The 16,112-nt window shown below is 44.6% G+C and overlaps 1 protein-coding gene across 7 annotated transcripts in view; it reads left to right on the top strand.

Annotated features, from left to right (window-relative positions):
• Positions 1 to 16,112, top strand: part of WDPCP (WD repeat containing planar cell polarity effector) — a 337,650-nt gene that overhangs the window by 29,959 nt on the left and 291,579 nt on the right. Inside the window, exon 1 of one of the 7 annotated variants that reach the window (XM_077315475.1) lies at positions 1,772 to 1,956. The exons of 4 other annotated variants lie outside the window; for them this stretch is intronic. In XM_077315475.1, the coding sequence (XP_077171590.1) occupies positions 1,946 to 1,956 (11 nt within the window). In that variant the 5' untranslated portion in view covers positions 1,772 to 1,945. Of the gene's footprint in view, positions 1 to 1,771; positions 1,957 to 16,112 lie in introns of those variants that run through there. 2 more of the 7 variants (XM_077315528.1, XM_077315520.1) reach the window with 2 other exon arrangements.

Raw genomic sequence — 16,112 nt, 5'->3', positions numbered from 1 at the left:
TATTGACCATTAAGACCATTTGTGGTCTGGGCCTCACATCTGAGGGGCTGCCTATTGCCTTATGCCCCCCAAAGGGCGCTTTTTGTTCCTGGCCCTGACCTGGTGGAACGAGCTCCTCTAATAGCTGAGGACCCTGTTGGAACTTACAGTTATGGAGGGCCTGCAAGACGGAAGTCTTCCCCCAGGCATTTAGTTGAGGCCAGAGCAGAAAAGATCAGAGGGCCCCTCCCAAGAATAGCCGGAACATTGGGCTAACCCCTTATTAACAGCCCCCCATGACGTGCTGATTGGGGGCCTCATTGAGCTGTTGGGAGTGGGGCTTGAGTTTTAGATTATTTTGGTTGCTGGGGGATCACAAGGGTGGGTTTTAAATGGGGTTTTACTATGGGGCCTTGTATTCTGTAACTTGCCACGAGCCGGCTAGCCTTGGAGTGGCAGGAAAGAAAGGAAAAATATCCAAAAATTTGTTTTCATTCTAGAATGTTTCACCAACACATTTTTTATCAGTTTCCTTTTTATCCAGATATCAGGCTGAGATAATTTTGTTTTCTTGACTTCTCCAGCTGTACCTCTAGGCTGGTAAAGTGTCAGCACAATTGAAATTGTTCAGGAAAAGACGAAGTCGGAAGAAGCCTTGTTGTTTAGTGCAGGGGTAGTCAACCTGTGGTCCTCCAGATGTTCATGGACTACAATTTCCATGAGCTACTGCCAGCAAACGCTGGCAGGGGCTCATGGGAATTGTAGTTCATGAACATCTGGAGGACCACAGGTTGACTACCCGTGTATACACCTTGCAGCTGGTCTTCTAATCTATACTGTTCATTTCTGATCATACTATTGGTGCTAATGTAAATAATAGTAAGAGATTAAATTAAATTAAAAGGATTAAATTTTATAGCAAATGCCAAATAGAGAAGCCTGCTTATCTTGAGCATCATACAAAAAAACCTGGAGAAGCCCTGGTTGGAGAGGGAGAGCTGGACAGTTTGGAAGTGCTTTGAAAGTTTCACAGCATATGTTCATAGTGGATATTCATGTAGATGCGTTCTATTTTATTTACTCGATTTACATCCCACAGTGGTTAGGTAGGAAGAAATCCAAGTGTATATGTAGTGAAGGTACAATAGGTTGTTCCAGGCAGTCTCAACCAGGGATTTGTGAAATCCTCTGGTTTCTTGAGAGCCCTGGAAGGGTTTCCTGAATGGGTGGGGATTAATTGATTTTTATACATTAAAAAAAATTGTTAAACATTTATCGGTTGATATAAACACATCAACCTGCCCCCCCCCCAATGGGTAACAATGGTCCTGGGGTGGATGGGAAGGGAACCCAGGTGGGCATGTATGCAGGTATGCTTCCCAACCATATTCTCTACAATCCCGCCTGAAGACTATTTCAGGGGTTTCTCAATGATCGCTCTCTTCCATTATCTTCGATATTAGTATGGGGAGGGATGGGGGTTTTCTGCCGTCATGTTAGTATTTTAAAGTCTTAATGGGGGTTTTAATGGGGTTGAGACTATTGTCACCCACGAGCCTGTAGGGAGAGGCGGGAAATAAATATAATAATAATAATAATAATAATAATAATAATAATAATAATAATAATAATAATAATAATAATAACAGAAAAGGGATGGATTATTTTGTAATGGTTATAAAATACCATGTTTCAACGCTAGATGGCAATATTGTGTAAAGTGTGTATTGTATCATGGTAACTTTCTATAGTGAGCCCTGCATACCTTTTCAGGTGTTCTTGTTTGTTTTGAAAGTTACAGAAAAGTTCTTAAAATAGTCTGTTTGCTTGGAAAACTCCACAGAATGCTCATGCATTAAGCAAAGAGTGTTCTGGAACTGGTAGTCTACAATGCTAGTGCGATGTCAAAAGTTATTCACCACCTTGATCCAGAGAGAGAGATCATTCAAGTAACACTGCCTGCAAGATGGGGAACAGGTAATTTCAGATTCATTCTGAATATAGCAAAACAGACGTCCCTTGTATTACTTCAGATACACCTTAAAATGTCTTAGGGCTAGGGCCATTATATGAAATACTATATTGCCTACTTTGATTGGGTAAAAGCATGAAATGCAGTTCTCCCCCTGGCCCAGTTAGTGAGTATGGGTTGCTCCTGTTTTTTCTACCAAAATTATGTATACTTCTTGTAATCCCCAGATATAAAAATAATTAAATAGCGTACTCACAATTTAGGAATAAGCCATGATTGAGGTTTGTAGCACTTTGATATTATAATTATATTAGATATTAGATATTATGTTATAAATATATTAATAAAATAAATAGAATTAAAAAGAAGAGGCAGACCTCTTGCTGAGATGCACAAGGTCTGCTTGCAGATCTTGGGGACTTTATTTAATGGGCATCTTGCCAAGGAAAGGCAGGGCTTCCTGAGAAGGCTCCCTCCCCCGTGAACACACATGTCTCGTTGAGCATAAGGTTACCCTTTAAAAGATCTCGTAAGATACTTTTCAGGGGGAAATCCCTTTTTAAAGGTGGTTGACTTTCTCAAACACCTCTTCGAAGACTCAATTCACAGTTTGGAGATATACTTAAAGACCTCAGCTTACTTGAAAACAACATACAAAACAAACTTGTTGTATGTTAAAGAATAAAGGTTTCGTAATATCAGCTAAGCAATTGTTTGTGCACTTTGTTATTGAAATATATTGGCTACTTTACAAGACATAATCAGGGAGGGCTTTAGTGCCTTATTAACCATTGCTGAGTTGGCATTGGTTCCAAAACCAGTGTGTTGCATCTCTGGTGCTCAAGGCACTTGTTCAGAAAGGCGCTTCTGCCACTGGAGCCCTTTCAAGATCAAACTTTCATCCCGCAAGATTAACCATCTATACACAGTCGCTTATTATATATGTTGCATGTGCTATAAGTGTTGTGCAGAAGGCACCTCCCCCATCTCATTACACAAATGTGTTTTAAGTAATATGTCTTGCTATTATTGCTGTCAGGTAACACAGGGATACATGTCTTTTGCAATCCTGAGGACTGGCAAGTCAAGGAGGATTGTGTTTCTCAACAGCACACTTTTCAGTGGAAGAGCAACTGGGAGAAAGCCAAGGTCAAAAATCTAGGAAGGCTCATCACAGAAATGTTTCCTCCCTCTCACTTGCATAACATATTGCGAATCGCCCTTGGCTGCCTCTTCCCTGACATGTGTATTAGGTGCTAAGGCAGCTGGAGTGGGTTCCACAGATACTCCAGAGCAGCTTATATTCATTTGTCACTGAACACTACTTTGACATTCCATAGAAGCTGGGTGAATCTTAAGGGTGTGCCTAAAGCTGGCTCAGCTACCAAACAAACCAAATAATTGCCAAGGGAATTGGGGGGTGGGGCAGGTGGTATTTACTTGGCTTCTCAGGAAGGATTACCGGTGTACATGGAGAGCATGTTGGTCCAAATGCTTTCAAAGGACCTCAGCTGGTTGCCTCAATAACTTGGAACGAAACCTCAGCTGTCTCAAACATGCCATCAGGTTGGCGTCCCTTCTCATCCCATCATTTTCAGGGTGCTTTGCAGAATAGTGCAGCAGCAAGCACCAATCCTGCTGGTGGCACTGGTTTGGCTGAGGAGGTCCTGGGTGCAGAAGTTCAGTCTGGGTTGTCATCAATATGCAGATGACACCCAGCTCTTCCTCCTGATGAATGGCCACCATGATTCACCCCCAGAAGCCTAAGAAGAAGAAGAGTTGGTTCTTATATGCCGCTTTTCACTACCCGAAGGAGTCTCAAAGCGGCTTACAGTCGCCTTCACTTCCTCTCCCCACAACAGACACCCTGTGAGGTGGGTGAGGCTGAGAGAGTCCTGATATCACTGCTCCGTCAGAACAGCTTTATCAGTACCTTGGCGAGCCCAAGGTCACCCAGCTGGCTGCACGTGTAGGAGTGTAGGATTGAACCTGCCATGCCAGATTAGAAGTCTGCACTCCCAGCCACTACACCAAACTGACAGAGGTTGTTCTATTCAATGTTGTTGCTGAATTGTATTGTGCCCACTCCTATGTTCTCCCTTGTTCTTTGTAAACTGCCCTGAGCCAAATGTGAGGGTAGTATATAAATATAATAAATTAACAAACAATAATTCAACTAGCAGAGGAGCCTCATCTGACTCTCTCAACCGTATCAGATCTTCTTTGTCAGGGACTTATCTGTAACTCCCATCCAGATTGGTGGAGATTAACCATCTGGAAGTTGGAAGGTTGTGCCTTATGAAGCTTCACTAACACCATCTTGGCAGCAATCTACAATCTGCTTATACAATACATCTTGGAAGGCTTTTGTGCGAAGGGGATGTTGGAGAAAGGTGGATGACCTCCACCCAAAGGGAAAGGATATCCTAAATTTCTTGCAAGAAGAGATCCTTACAGATCTGCATTATGGAGACAGACAGCAGGGTTAGCCTCAGTTCTACCTCATGTGGATGGATTTATAGCTTCCAGACATCCATATATCTTGAGATTTTGAAAGGGAGCCACTGCCCAGGTTCCTGCCCCAAAACACATTTCCAACATGGAAGCTGAATGCATTAACAAAACACCCATTGGAACTCATCATGTGGATTCCCCTCAAATAACTGAGGATGAAAACACTCTTCCTTGTGGCTGTCATCTCAGTAAGAATGTTGTCTGTACTAGGAATTTGTCAATTAAATTGGAACTGTGGGTCTTTCATAAAGACAAGGTTTTATGTACGGACCAACATTTCAGCCTAAGATTAATTCTTTCCACCTGTCACAGGAAATTTGCCTGCCTTCTTTCTGCCTGAATCCAAAACACCAAAAAGAAAATATCTGGAACATTCAACGATTCTTGAGGGCTGCCATAGAGCATATCAGACTGACAAACTATTCGTTGCTGTCTCATCATCTGAGCCTCAAGGGAAGGTGGTATATAACTGTAAGAAATAAATCTGGGTTGCAAAAGGCCAAAGCTGCCATTAGCAGATGTTTTTAAACATGTATAGTTGAGGCATCTTAAATGAACAATGCAAACAAATAGAAGAAAACAATAGAATGGGGAGGACCAGAGATCTTTTCAAGAAAACTGGAGATATGAAGAGAAGGTTCATGCAAAGATGGGTATGATAAGGGACCAAAACGGTAGGGACCTCACAGAAGCAGAAGAGATTTTTAAAAGGTGGCAAAATTATAAAGATGAACTATACAAGAGTGAGCTTAACATCCCTGATAACCACAATTGGGGTAGTTACTGACCTGGAGCCAGACATCCTGGAATGTGAAGTCAAATGGCCCTTAGGAAGTCTGAGCAACAATAAAGCTAGGGGTGGTGACAGCATTCCAGTTGAACTATTCAAAATCTTAAAAGACGATGCAGTAAAAGTGCTACACTCAATATGCCAGCAAATTTGGAAAACTCAGCAATGGCCACAGGATTGGAAAAGGTCAGTTTACATTCCAATCCCAAAGAAGGGCAATGCCAAAGAATGTTCAAACTACCGCACCATTGCACTCATTTCTCATGCTAGCAAAGTTATGCTCAAAATCCTACAAGCTAGGCTCCAGCAATATGTGGACCGAGAACTTCCAGAAGTACAGGCAGGATTTCGAAGAGGTAGAGGAACTAGAGATCAAATTGCCAACATACGCTGGATCATGGAAAAAGCTAGGGAGTTCCAGAAGAACATCTACTTCTGCTTCATTGACTATGCTAAAGCCTTTGATTGTGTGGAGCACAACAAATTGTGGCAAGTTCTTAAAGAGATGGGAATACCAGAGCATCTTATTTGTCTCTTGAGAAATTTATATGCAGGTCAAGAAGCAACAGTGAGAACTGAACATGGAATCACGGATTGGTTCAAAATTGAGAAAGGAGTTCGGCAAGGCTGTATACTGTTGCCTTGCCTATTTAACTTGTACGCGGAGCACATCAAGAGAAAGGCGGGATTAGAGGAGTCACAAATTGGGATCAAGATTGCAGGGAGAAATATCAACAATCTCAGATATGCAGATGATACCACTCTAATGGCAGAAAGTGAAGAGGAACTAAAGAGCCTCTTGATGCGGGTGAAGGAGGAGAGTGCAAACGTTGGCTTGAAACTCAACGTCAAGAAGACAAAGATCATGGCATCCGGCCCTCTCAATTCCTGGCAAATAGATGGGGAAGAAATGGAGATAGTGACAGATTTTATTTTCCTGGGCTCCAAGATCACTGCAGACAGAGACTGCAGCAAAGAAATTAAAAGATGCTTGCTCCTGGGGAGAAAAGCTATGGCAAATCTAGACAGCATCCTAAAAAGCAGAGACATCACCCTGCCAACAAAAGTGTGTTTAGTCAAGGCTATGGTATTCCCAGTTGCAATGTATGGCTGCGAAAGTTGGACCATAAGGAAGGCCGAGCATCAAAGAATTCAGGCTTTTGAACTCTGGTGCTGGAGAAGACTCTTGCGAGTCCCTTGGACTGCAAGGCGAACAAACCAGTCAGTCCTAGAGGAGATCAGCCCTGCCTGCTCCTTAGAAGGCCAGATCCTGAAGATGAAACTGAAATACTTTGGCCACCTCATGAGAAGGAAGGACTCCCTGGAGAAGAGCCTAATGCTGGGAGCGATCGAGGACAAAAGAAGAAGGGGACGACAGAGAATGAGGTGGCTGGATGGAGTCACTGAAGCAGTAGGTGCGAACCTAAATGGACTCTGGGGAATGGTAGAGAACAGGAAGGCCTGGAGAATCATTGTCCATGGGGTCATGATGGGTCGGACACGACTTCACACCTAACAACAACAATAACAACATAGTTGAGGCATAAAAATCACTAAATCAGACACTACCATGGAGCATTACTACACTTTCTATCAGGAGTGTCGAGACTAATATTGTTTTGCAAAGAATGCCTTGGTGGAGGTTGTGTGCAGAATGGTGACCTAACCTCTGATAGAGCCCCAGTGGGGCTGCAAGCTCATCAAGCATTACAGAACAGACCAAGTGGCGCCTGCAGGCAACCTTTGGAAGAAGGATTCTGCAGGAAGTAGTGGTGCTCAAGACATATTCATAGAATCATAGAATCATAGAGTTGGAAGGGGTCATTCAGGCCATCTAGTCCAACCCCCTGCTCAACGCAGGATCAGCCCTAAGCATCCTAAAGCATCCAAGAAAAGTGTGTATCCAACCTTTGCTTGAAGACTGCCAGTGAGGGGGAGCTCACCACCTCCTTCGGCAGCCTATTCCACTGCTGAACTACTCTGACTGTGAAATTTTCCCCCCTGATATCTAGCCTATATTGTTGTACTTGTAGTTTAAACCCATTACTGCATGTCCTTTCCTCTGCAGCTAATAGGAACAGCATCCCGCCCTCCTCCAAATGACAACCTTTCAAATACTTAAAGAGGGCTATTATGTCCCCTCTCAACCTCCTTTTCTCCAGGCTGAACATTCCCAAGGCCCTCAACCTATCTTCATAGGGCTTGGTCCCTTGGCCCCAGATCATCCTCGTCGCTCTCCTCTGTACCCTTTCAATTTTATCTACGTCCTTCTTGAAATGAGGCTTCCAGAACTGCACACAGTACTCCAGGTGTGGTCTGACCAGTGCCGTATACAATGGGACTATGAGATCTTGTGATTTTGATGTGATGCCCCTATTGATACAGCCTAAAATGGCATTCGCCTTTTTTACTGCTGTATCACACTGCCTGCTCATGTTTAGTTTACAATCCACAAGTACCCCAAGGTCTCGTTCACACACAGTGTTACCTAGAAGCGTATCCCCCATCCAGTAGGCATGCTTTTCATTTTTCTGACCCAGATGCAGAACTTTACACTTATCTTTATTAATTGCATCTTGTTCTCATTTGCCCATTTTTCCATTGTGTTCAGATCTCGTTGAACTCTGTCTCTATCTTCCAGAGTATTTGCCAGTCCTCCCAATTTGGTGTCATCTGCAAATTTGATGAGTAGTCCTTCTACCCCCTCATCTAGATCATTAACAAATATGTTAAAAAATACCGGACTGAGCCCTGAGCCTTGAGGTACCCCGCTACTCGCCTCCCTCCAGTCTGATGAAACACCATTGACAACAACTCTTTGAGTGCAGTTCTCTAACCCAGTGGTCCCCAACCTTTCTGAGGCTTGGGACCGGCAGGGCATCGGGCCGCGCCCGCGCGGACCGCGCCTGCTCATCGGGCCGCGCCCACAGGCTGCGCCCCTGCGGGCCACGCCCGCATATCGGGCCGCCCCCGTGGGCCACGCCCGCGCATCGGGCCGCACCTGCGGGCCACGCCCTGATTCCCTCTCCCCGCCCTCCCGCAGTAAGCTTGCGGCCTGGGAAGTTTTTTACTGCGGGGGGGGGGGCGGGGAGAGGGAGCCGCGGCCCGGCGCCATGGCCTTTGCGGCCCGACACCGGGCTGCGGCCCGCAGGTTGGGTACCACTGCTCTAACCAATTCCCTATCCACCTAACTATCTGAAAATCCAGATTGCAGTCCTTCAATTTATCCATCAGAATATTAATTCCCCCTGCAGTGGAAGTGGAAGCTCGGGTACTGATAATCAGTTTGGATGAAGTGAAATGAAACATTGGAACCTCCCTGATACCTTCTCTTCAGTGGGACAAAATCATCCACATCCCAGCCCCCCAGAAGGAGGGGAATTGTAAGGAGAATAGAATCTTACCGTCAGTTAAGTGGAAGAAGTAACTCATGGAGGAGCTTGGACATAAGTGGACGGCTAACCTCTGGTTGTTCAGGACACAAAAAATCTGCATCCTACCTGAGTGAGTTGAGGCACGGCCTAACCAGTTTGAATGGCTCCCCACCCCCCACCCCCGACGTAGAATGAAATATTGGAATCTACCTGAATGTTTCTTCTCTTCAGTGGGACAAAATCATCTACTTGGGTTTTGATAACCAGTTTGGATGACTTCTCCCCACTGAAACGAAGAAACCTTCAGGTAGATTCTAATGTTCCATTCTAATGAACACGACACAGGCATAGACTATAACAAGTTTAGGAACCAGAAAGATTTGCAGGGTGGTATCTCATTTCCCCGGCTGTTTCCTCTTTCCATTTCATGAAAGCCCCTCTAGCCTCAACCTTTTATCTGCTTTTTTCTTTCCCACCCACCATCTGCCCCCATGTCTTCAACTTTCCTTCTTTCTTTCCCTGTTAGGCTTTCCCCAAGAAAACTGTAGTGCTGGCTGCATGGGGTGGGCCAGGCCTAGACTCATGGTGGGGACTTGAAGGGGCACTTCATGTTCCCCTGCATCCCTCTCCCCACACTACTACTACTTCTTCCTCTTGGAAGCCCCATAGCGTTAAATTTCCTTGCTTCCTCTCCTACTACCCACCAATCACCTGACCAGTATTTTATCTGTCACCCATCTTCAGCTATATTACTTACTTCATTTGTACCTCGCCTTTTCCCCCAGTGGGCACCCAAAGCTGCTTACATCATTCTCCTCTCCTTCATTTTACCCTCTCAACCTAACCCTGTGAGTTAGGTTGGGCTAGAACAGCCTTTCTCAACTTTTCTACTGTTGGGAAGCTGGAACATTCTTCAAGCTTTGAGAAACCCCAGAAGTGATGCAGTCATGCAGAATATGGTTGGGAAGCATAGCTGTGGACACGCCCACCTGCCCCCCCCTCCAGGCCCATCATTGGCCATTTGGAGGGGCAGTCAACGTGACCATATATGGTCATATTATTCAAAAAAATGTTTACAAAATATTTAAAAATTCCAGGGCCATCAAGAAACCCCAGGGTTCATGTAAGTATATGAGTGGTCCAAGAAAACCAAGGGCCATTTCGCACGGCTTCAAAATAGCACAATGGTTGCTAATTGAAAACGCTACTAATTTGCCTTAATGCACGACGTCGCAGACGATCTGCAACACTCCTGAAACCAATCAGCAAAAAGCGCTTCGCTGTAGCGCTTTCAGGGGAATCCAGAAAAGTGGATTCACCCTCCGGATAGCGATACACTCCTGCAACCAATCTGCAACACTAGCGCTAAAGACCTGTGCGTTACCATTGTTGCGGGTTCTTCAAAGTCCCTCCTCCTGAGCCTGTCCTCCAAACTTCCGGCGAAGCGATCACCATTTTTTTTTCTCCGAGCGAGCGGGGATAAACGCACCAGCGAGCCTCTTTCTGTTTAGAGGCTTCCCTGGCTTCAGTCCTTCACCTTTAGTCACTAAGCACAAACCACATAAAAGCCCATTTGCTGAAATAAAGTCCCTTTATTTTTTACACATTAATTCAGCCGAAAATCGGGCCCGTGAGAGGGGGGGGGATTTTTTTTTTATCACTCGAGGCAGCGTGCCAACGATCATACAATCAAACGACAGCTCACATTAGGCAGCTGGATGGGGCTCTCCGTTGCAACGAATCTACCTAGATTCGTTGCTATGGGTCTGTTTTTTTTTTTAAAAAACCTTTCTTAAAGGGAAAGGGGCTGTTTGGGAGCATGCTAACGGCTGCCCATTGGCTGCTTGACGGCCAGGGGCGGGACGAGCTTGGCAATAGCGCTTCCTTTCTAGCGATTTCTGCCGAGACCGGAAGCCTGTGGGAAACGCTAAAAAACGCAACTGATTCCACTACAAAGGCAGGTATGCATAACGACGAATTCCACTATTTTAAATGGCGATTTTTCATTCCGCAAACAATTTGCAACAAAGATCCCCGTGCGAAAAGGCCCCAAGTGAGCTTCCACAGCTAGACAGGGATTCCAACCTGGATCTCCAAGATCCCAGTCTGAAACAATGGCTGAGCAGCCACTGCTGTTGAATAGTGGCAAGTAGCCAAGCCTCCCAGTAGTTCCTAGGGGGCCTGGTCCTAATGAGTCATCCCCCAAAAGTCATAACAAAACTGGAAAAGGCCTTACTCCCTCCCCCTGCCCTTTAATGACAGAAATCACTTCTTTAAGGCAGGTAGTACTGTTGTGGCTGCCTAGCAACCTCCACAGTGGCTGCTGCAGAGGGCGTTTGTATCTTAAAGGTACAGGTGCTACTATACTTATTTCCATTTTTAACCCCCTCCCCCCCTTTATAAATTTCAGATATTCCTAAAAAGCTGTTTTTTTCCACATTTGGTGAAAATCTGTTTTCTTTGTTCGTGGCTCCAACCAATCTCTAGATGTATGCATCCACAGATGCGGCCATGCTGAGAATTAGATCTGTTGGTGATTGCCTGGCTCTGTGAATTGCAAATTAGAGTACAAAGGAACTAGGGGCATAGCCCGTTGTCCCCAGGAATACAGTGGACACTGGCAGACATGCCTGCGCTGTCACTTTCCTGGGTGCTGACCCTCCCCCCACTCCGTTCCCCCCTGGATCTTGAGATCCAGAGTGCTGGAGGTGATTAAACAGTAGGAGACTCTAATCAAAAGAGCCCAATTTGATTCCCCAACTCCTCCTCCATGTGCAGCCAGCTGGGTTGCCAACCTCTATGTGGGGGATTGGAGATCCTCAGGAATAACAAACGATCTCCAGGCACCAGTTCTTCTGGAGAAGACATCTAGGAGGGAAGGAGGGAGGGAGAGCAGAGGCTGCGCTGGGTCCCATGGGGCTGGTGAGCACCCTTTACTCCTTCTCCCACCCACTCCATGGACTCTTGAGTCCCCACCTCCAAACTTCAAGGAACATTCCTAATACCATGGTCACCAACCTCCAGGTGCAGCCTGGAGACCTCCTGGAATTGGAGTTCATCTGCAGACTATAGAGATCAGCTTCCCAGGGGGAAATGGCTGTTTTGAAGGGGGAATTTTGCTATGTCAGCTCATCTCCAGGCAACATAGATCAGTCCCTCTGGAAAAAAGGGCTAATTGTGAGGGGGACTATGCAGCTTTGTGCCCCACAGAGGTCCAGGGATGCCAGCTTCCAGGGGGGACCTGGGCATCCCCCAGAAGGACAGCTCGTCGTCAGACTGCAGAGATCAGTTCCCCAGAGAAACAGGCTGGTTAAGAGCAACTCACTGTGGCTGGCTCTGTTCCCCCTCCCCCCAAATTACATATCAGAGCTACTCACTGGGGCTGGGTCTGCTTCTTCCTCTCAACTTTTACACCAGAGCAGCTCACGGAGGCTGGCTCTGGTTCCACCCACCCTTCCATAATAAAACCCCACATAAAATACATAATATTATTATTGTCTCCCCATTAAAAATATATCCAGTGGCAAAAAACCTATCTCTCCACCCCTAGATCAACTAACTCCCTCTCTGTGCATCCTGGGGGGAACCCGTGGTTGCTGGCAGTCCAGTAACCAGGGGATGGTCTAATCTGGTGGTGCTCTAACCTGGAGGGGCCCATCAGATCCCCCATGCTCTGGCCTCAACCAAAGACCGGGCAGAAGAGCTCCGTCTTGCAGGCCCCGCGAAACACAGAGAGTTCCTGCATCTGATGACATGAGCTCTGGCTCATGAACGCTTTTATCTTCATCATCATATAAATAATATGCTTTTAATTATCTAAATTGTAACACTACTCCCCACTGTATTTTTGTGTCTCTCTTGACTATCTGAACCCTGCAATTTCTGTTCAGTTTTCTAGTTTAAGACCACTGACTGTAGTGTAAAGTGTGAAATATTCGGCATACATGTATGACCTTTCATCTTGCCCAGCAAAAAACTGCTCTTTGCCCAAATGGGCTGCTATATTCAAGGAAGTAGATAATATTCAACATGCTGTGACAAATTAAACTTGTATGTGAGTGACTTTTTGAACTATACCTTACTTATAATAAATTGTACATAACACCTTATACTGTTAAGAGTTTTTTTGGTTGCACAAATAGCTGGTGAGAGGGGGCATGACACACTGAGTTGAAAATTCAAATGTTAGAATAAATACGCAGTCAACAGGAAGCGCAGGGCAGCTTAGGAAGTTATTCCTGACTCCTGCTTAATTGGAAATGTGTTAATTGGATTAAAAGTATTCTAATAGTATTCTCGATAGACATTACTTTTTATATGTTGGATTTCTTGTTAAATAGGGCTGGTCTTACAAAGTGGCACGCGGCCAGACTTCCTAAGAGTGGCCACTATAAATCCATCAAGACCGTTAATGATGGAAATTGGACTAATTAGCTTGGCTGCACAAACAATGGAAGAGGGTATAATGTAATAAATGTGCTAATTGATGCCTAGGGTGGTAAGGTTACAGTTATTTTGTTATAGGAAACCTCAGCAGTCTGATCAAGATTTTTGTACTGGAACAATGAACTGCTGTAAGTATGATGCCAATCTGTGGAACAGCACAAAGAAAAGATAAACTCAAGAAGATCGTATAGCTTGCTAGTTAAAGAAAAATAAGAAAGATGAAAGGGCCAAAATGCTCAGAGGGCCAAGGCTAAATGCTTTGCAGACTTTGCTGGATAGTTTAAATACTTTTAGCACAGTTCTACATTTTTTTCTAACCCAAGATATGAAGAAATCTCTCACCCATGTATATATCTAAGACTTGACTTCCCTTGGTAAAAACTTGAACAAGTACAAGAAGACACTCCTAAGAACTGGATCAGACCAGTAGTCCCTAGTCCAGCATTTTGTCTCACATAGTGACCAACCAGTTCCACTGGAGGGCCAACAACAGGTCATAACGGGTGAGGCCTCCCCCTGATGCTGCCTCCTGGCTCTGGGATTCAGAGGATTAGTACCTCTGAATGTGGAGGTTCCCTTCAGTAGACTTATCCTCTATGAATTCTTCTAATCCCTTTTAAAAATTGTTTATTTCTGTGGCCACCACTATATCCTTCAGCTGTGAATTCCACATTTTGATTGTTCTCATTGGCCTTCCTCTGTATGACTTTTGCTTGATAAGTTTGCGTCATTTGCAGTATTTGATGTGCACTGTGTAACAGGGAAGTCATCCTTAGGAACGTAAGAAGCTATGTTGGATCAGGCCGATGGCCCATCCAGTCAACACTCTGTAGTGGGATAATACTTACAATTGGAATACTAGAATTGAGAGTACAATTTATTCAAAAGGTACAGATAAATAAAGAAGGGGGGAGATGTAGCAGTATATAAGAATCTTGATACTTGTGAAGAAACACAGGTACCTGAGCATGAAAGTTCAGTTGAGTGTATTTGGGTAAATATAGGAAGGAGTAGGAAAGGAGAGTGGTATTATTGTGGGGGTCTGCTATAGACCACCAAGTCAGTCAGAGGACGGATGAGATACTCCTAGACCAAATCACACTATTCTGAAATGGGGGGGGGGTAACAGTGTTCATGGGTGATTTCAATTACCCAGATATCGGTTGGAAGACCAACTCTGCTAAAAATACAAACTCTGTTAGTTTCTTAACTTGTCCTGCTGACAGTTTCATTTCCCAGAAAGTAGAGAGGGGAACCAGGGGGTCTGCTATTTTAGACTTGATTCTCATCAATAGGGAAGAACTGGTGGATGAGGTGGAAGTAGTGGGCACACTTGGTAGTAGTGACCATATGATTTTAGAATTTTCAGTTGTGGGAAAGAGAAAACCTTTATGTAGTCGGATGTATAGACTGGACTTCAGGAAAGCATATTTTAACAGACTCAAAGGTATGTTGGGTAGAGTCCCTTGGTCAGAAAGACTTAAAGAGATGGGAGTCCAAGAGGGCTGGGAGTTTCTTAGAAGTGAAATACTGAAGGCCCAATTACAAACAATTCCCTTGAGAAGGAAAGATGGAAAGAGCCCAAGGAAGCCAAGTTGGCTCCATAAACAGTTGTCAAAAGATTTGAGGAATAAAAAAGAGTCATTCAGTAAATGGAAGGAAGGCCTTATTACCAAGGATGAGTATAAACAAATAACCCATAATTGTAGGGGGAGTGTTAGAACCGCCAAAGCTCAATATGAGCTTAGACTAGCAAGAAGTGCTAAACATAACAAAGTGAAGGAGTGTTTATAGTTCATTATCAGGCCTGATTCATATTTAACAAGCCACATACTGACAATGCAAACTATAGTTTCCCCCATTTGTAGCAGCAAATGAACCAAACCATTGTGCCAACAGGTAAGATTTATGGTGGTAGCCAGTGGGCAGGCTTGTAGAAGCTGAGAACTGAGCTGTATTGAACCCCTAGAATGATAAAAAGGATTGTGTGTAGAAACCTTTAAAATGTTTGTGTGCTTCCCGCACCCTTTCTTATTCATGCAGTAGTAATCAAGGGAAGTTGCTCTAGTGCTGTTAAAGGGCTAAATCCAGTATTGGCTCTACTAGCTTCATTGGTACTCATTATTCCCACTCCTGTCTGACCCCCTATTTTCATGTGTTTGTATTTGTTGTTGTACAGTTATTGGGGTGGGGTTGGGGAAATGAGATCTATTCAGTGAACTAGTTTTACTATTGTTTTATCAGGCTCTCAAAACTATGTCTGTGGTTACCTGGTCCAGGATGAAGTATGATTGGAATGGCCAAGAGGTCTGTTTCTTAAATCGGGGTGTTACCCAAATTGCTGGGGAATCATGAATATAGCAAGAGGCTGGGTAACACAGGATCTTTTACTACCAATTTTTACGGGGTCCTTTCCCTGGAAGAAACCCTTCTTAAATGAAGAATACAAAAGCTTACACTCAGGGGATTTATTTGGGGAAAATATCAGGGTTACATTCAAAACACACACAGAAGCAAAAACATACATACACTAAGTTCTACAGGGGACAAGTTCAAGATACTGCACCTTTCTTGGATCCAAACAGCCCAGACACAGGGTTGACGACATCAGGGGTGGACAGGATGCCGGGTGTGGATAACACAACACACACACACACACACAGGGTGTGCGCAAGGCTTGATATAGTGTTTGAAATTCCCAGGCCAGCGCCAGAGACTGCCCACTGGGAGGTCCGTGATTGTTGATTGGTCTCTAATATTATGCGTATGTGATAGGTGAGTTTGAACTGTGATGTCACTAGAGTGGGAGGTGTGGAGTAATCTCATCGAGTACCTTGGCTAGGTGTAATGTGTGGCTAATGGCCTTGTCTTTGTTTTATCAGGAAGGACTGGGGGAAGACATTTGGGGATAAGAGATGGTGCTAGACAGAAATTACACTGGGCAAGAGAGACAAAAGAAGTTGCAGTTAGTACCTTGAAGGGATATTCCTTTCCTGTAGATAGTCTAATGGTCTTTGGCTGGGGGGGGGGGATTTAG

Source organism: Paroedura picta, chromosome 1 (assembly GCF_049243985.1).
Source record: "Paroedura picta isolate Pp20150507F chromosome 1, Ppicta_v3.0, whole genome shotgun sequence".
Lineage (NCBI taxonomy): Eukaryota > Metazoa > Chordata > Lepidosauria > Squamata > Gekkonidae > Paroedura > Paroedura picta.
This window is presented reverse-complemented; position numbering and strand designations above follow the sequence as displayed.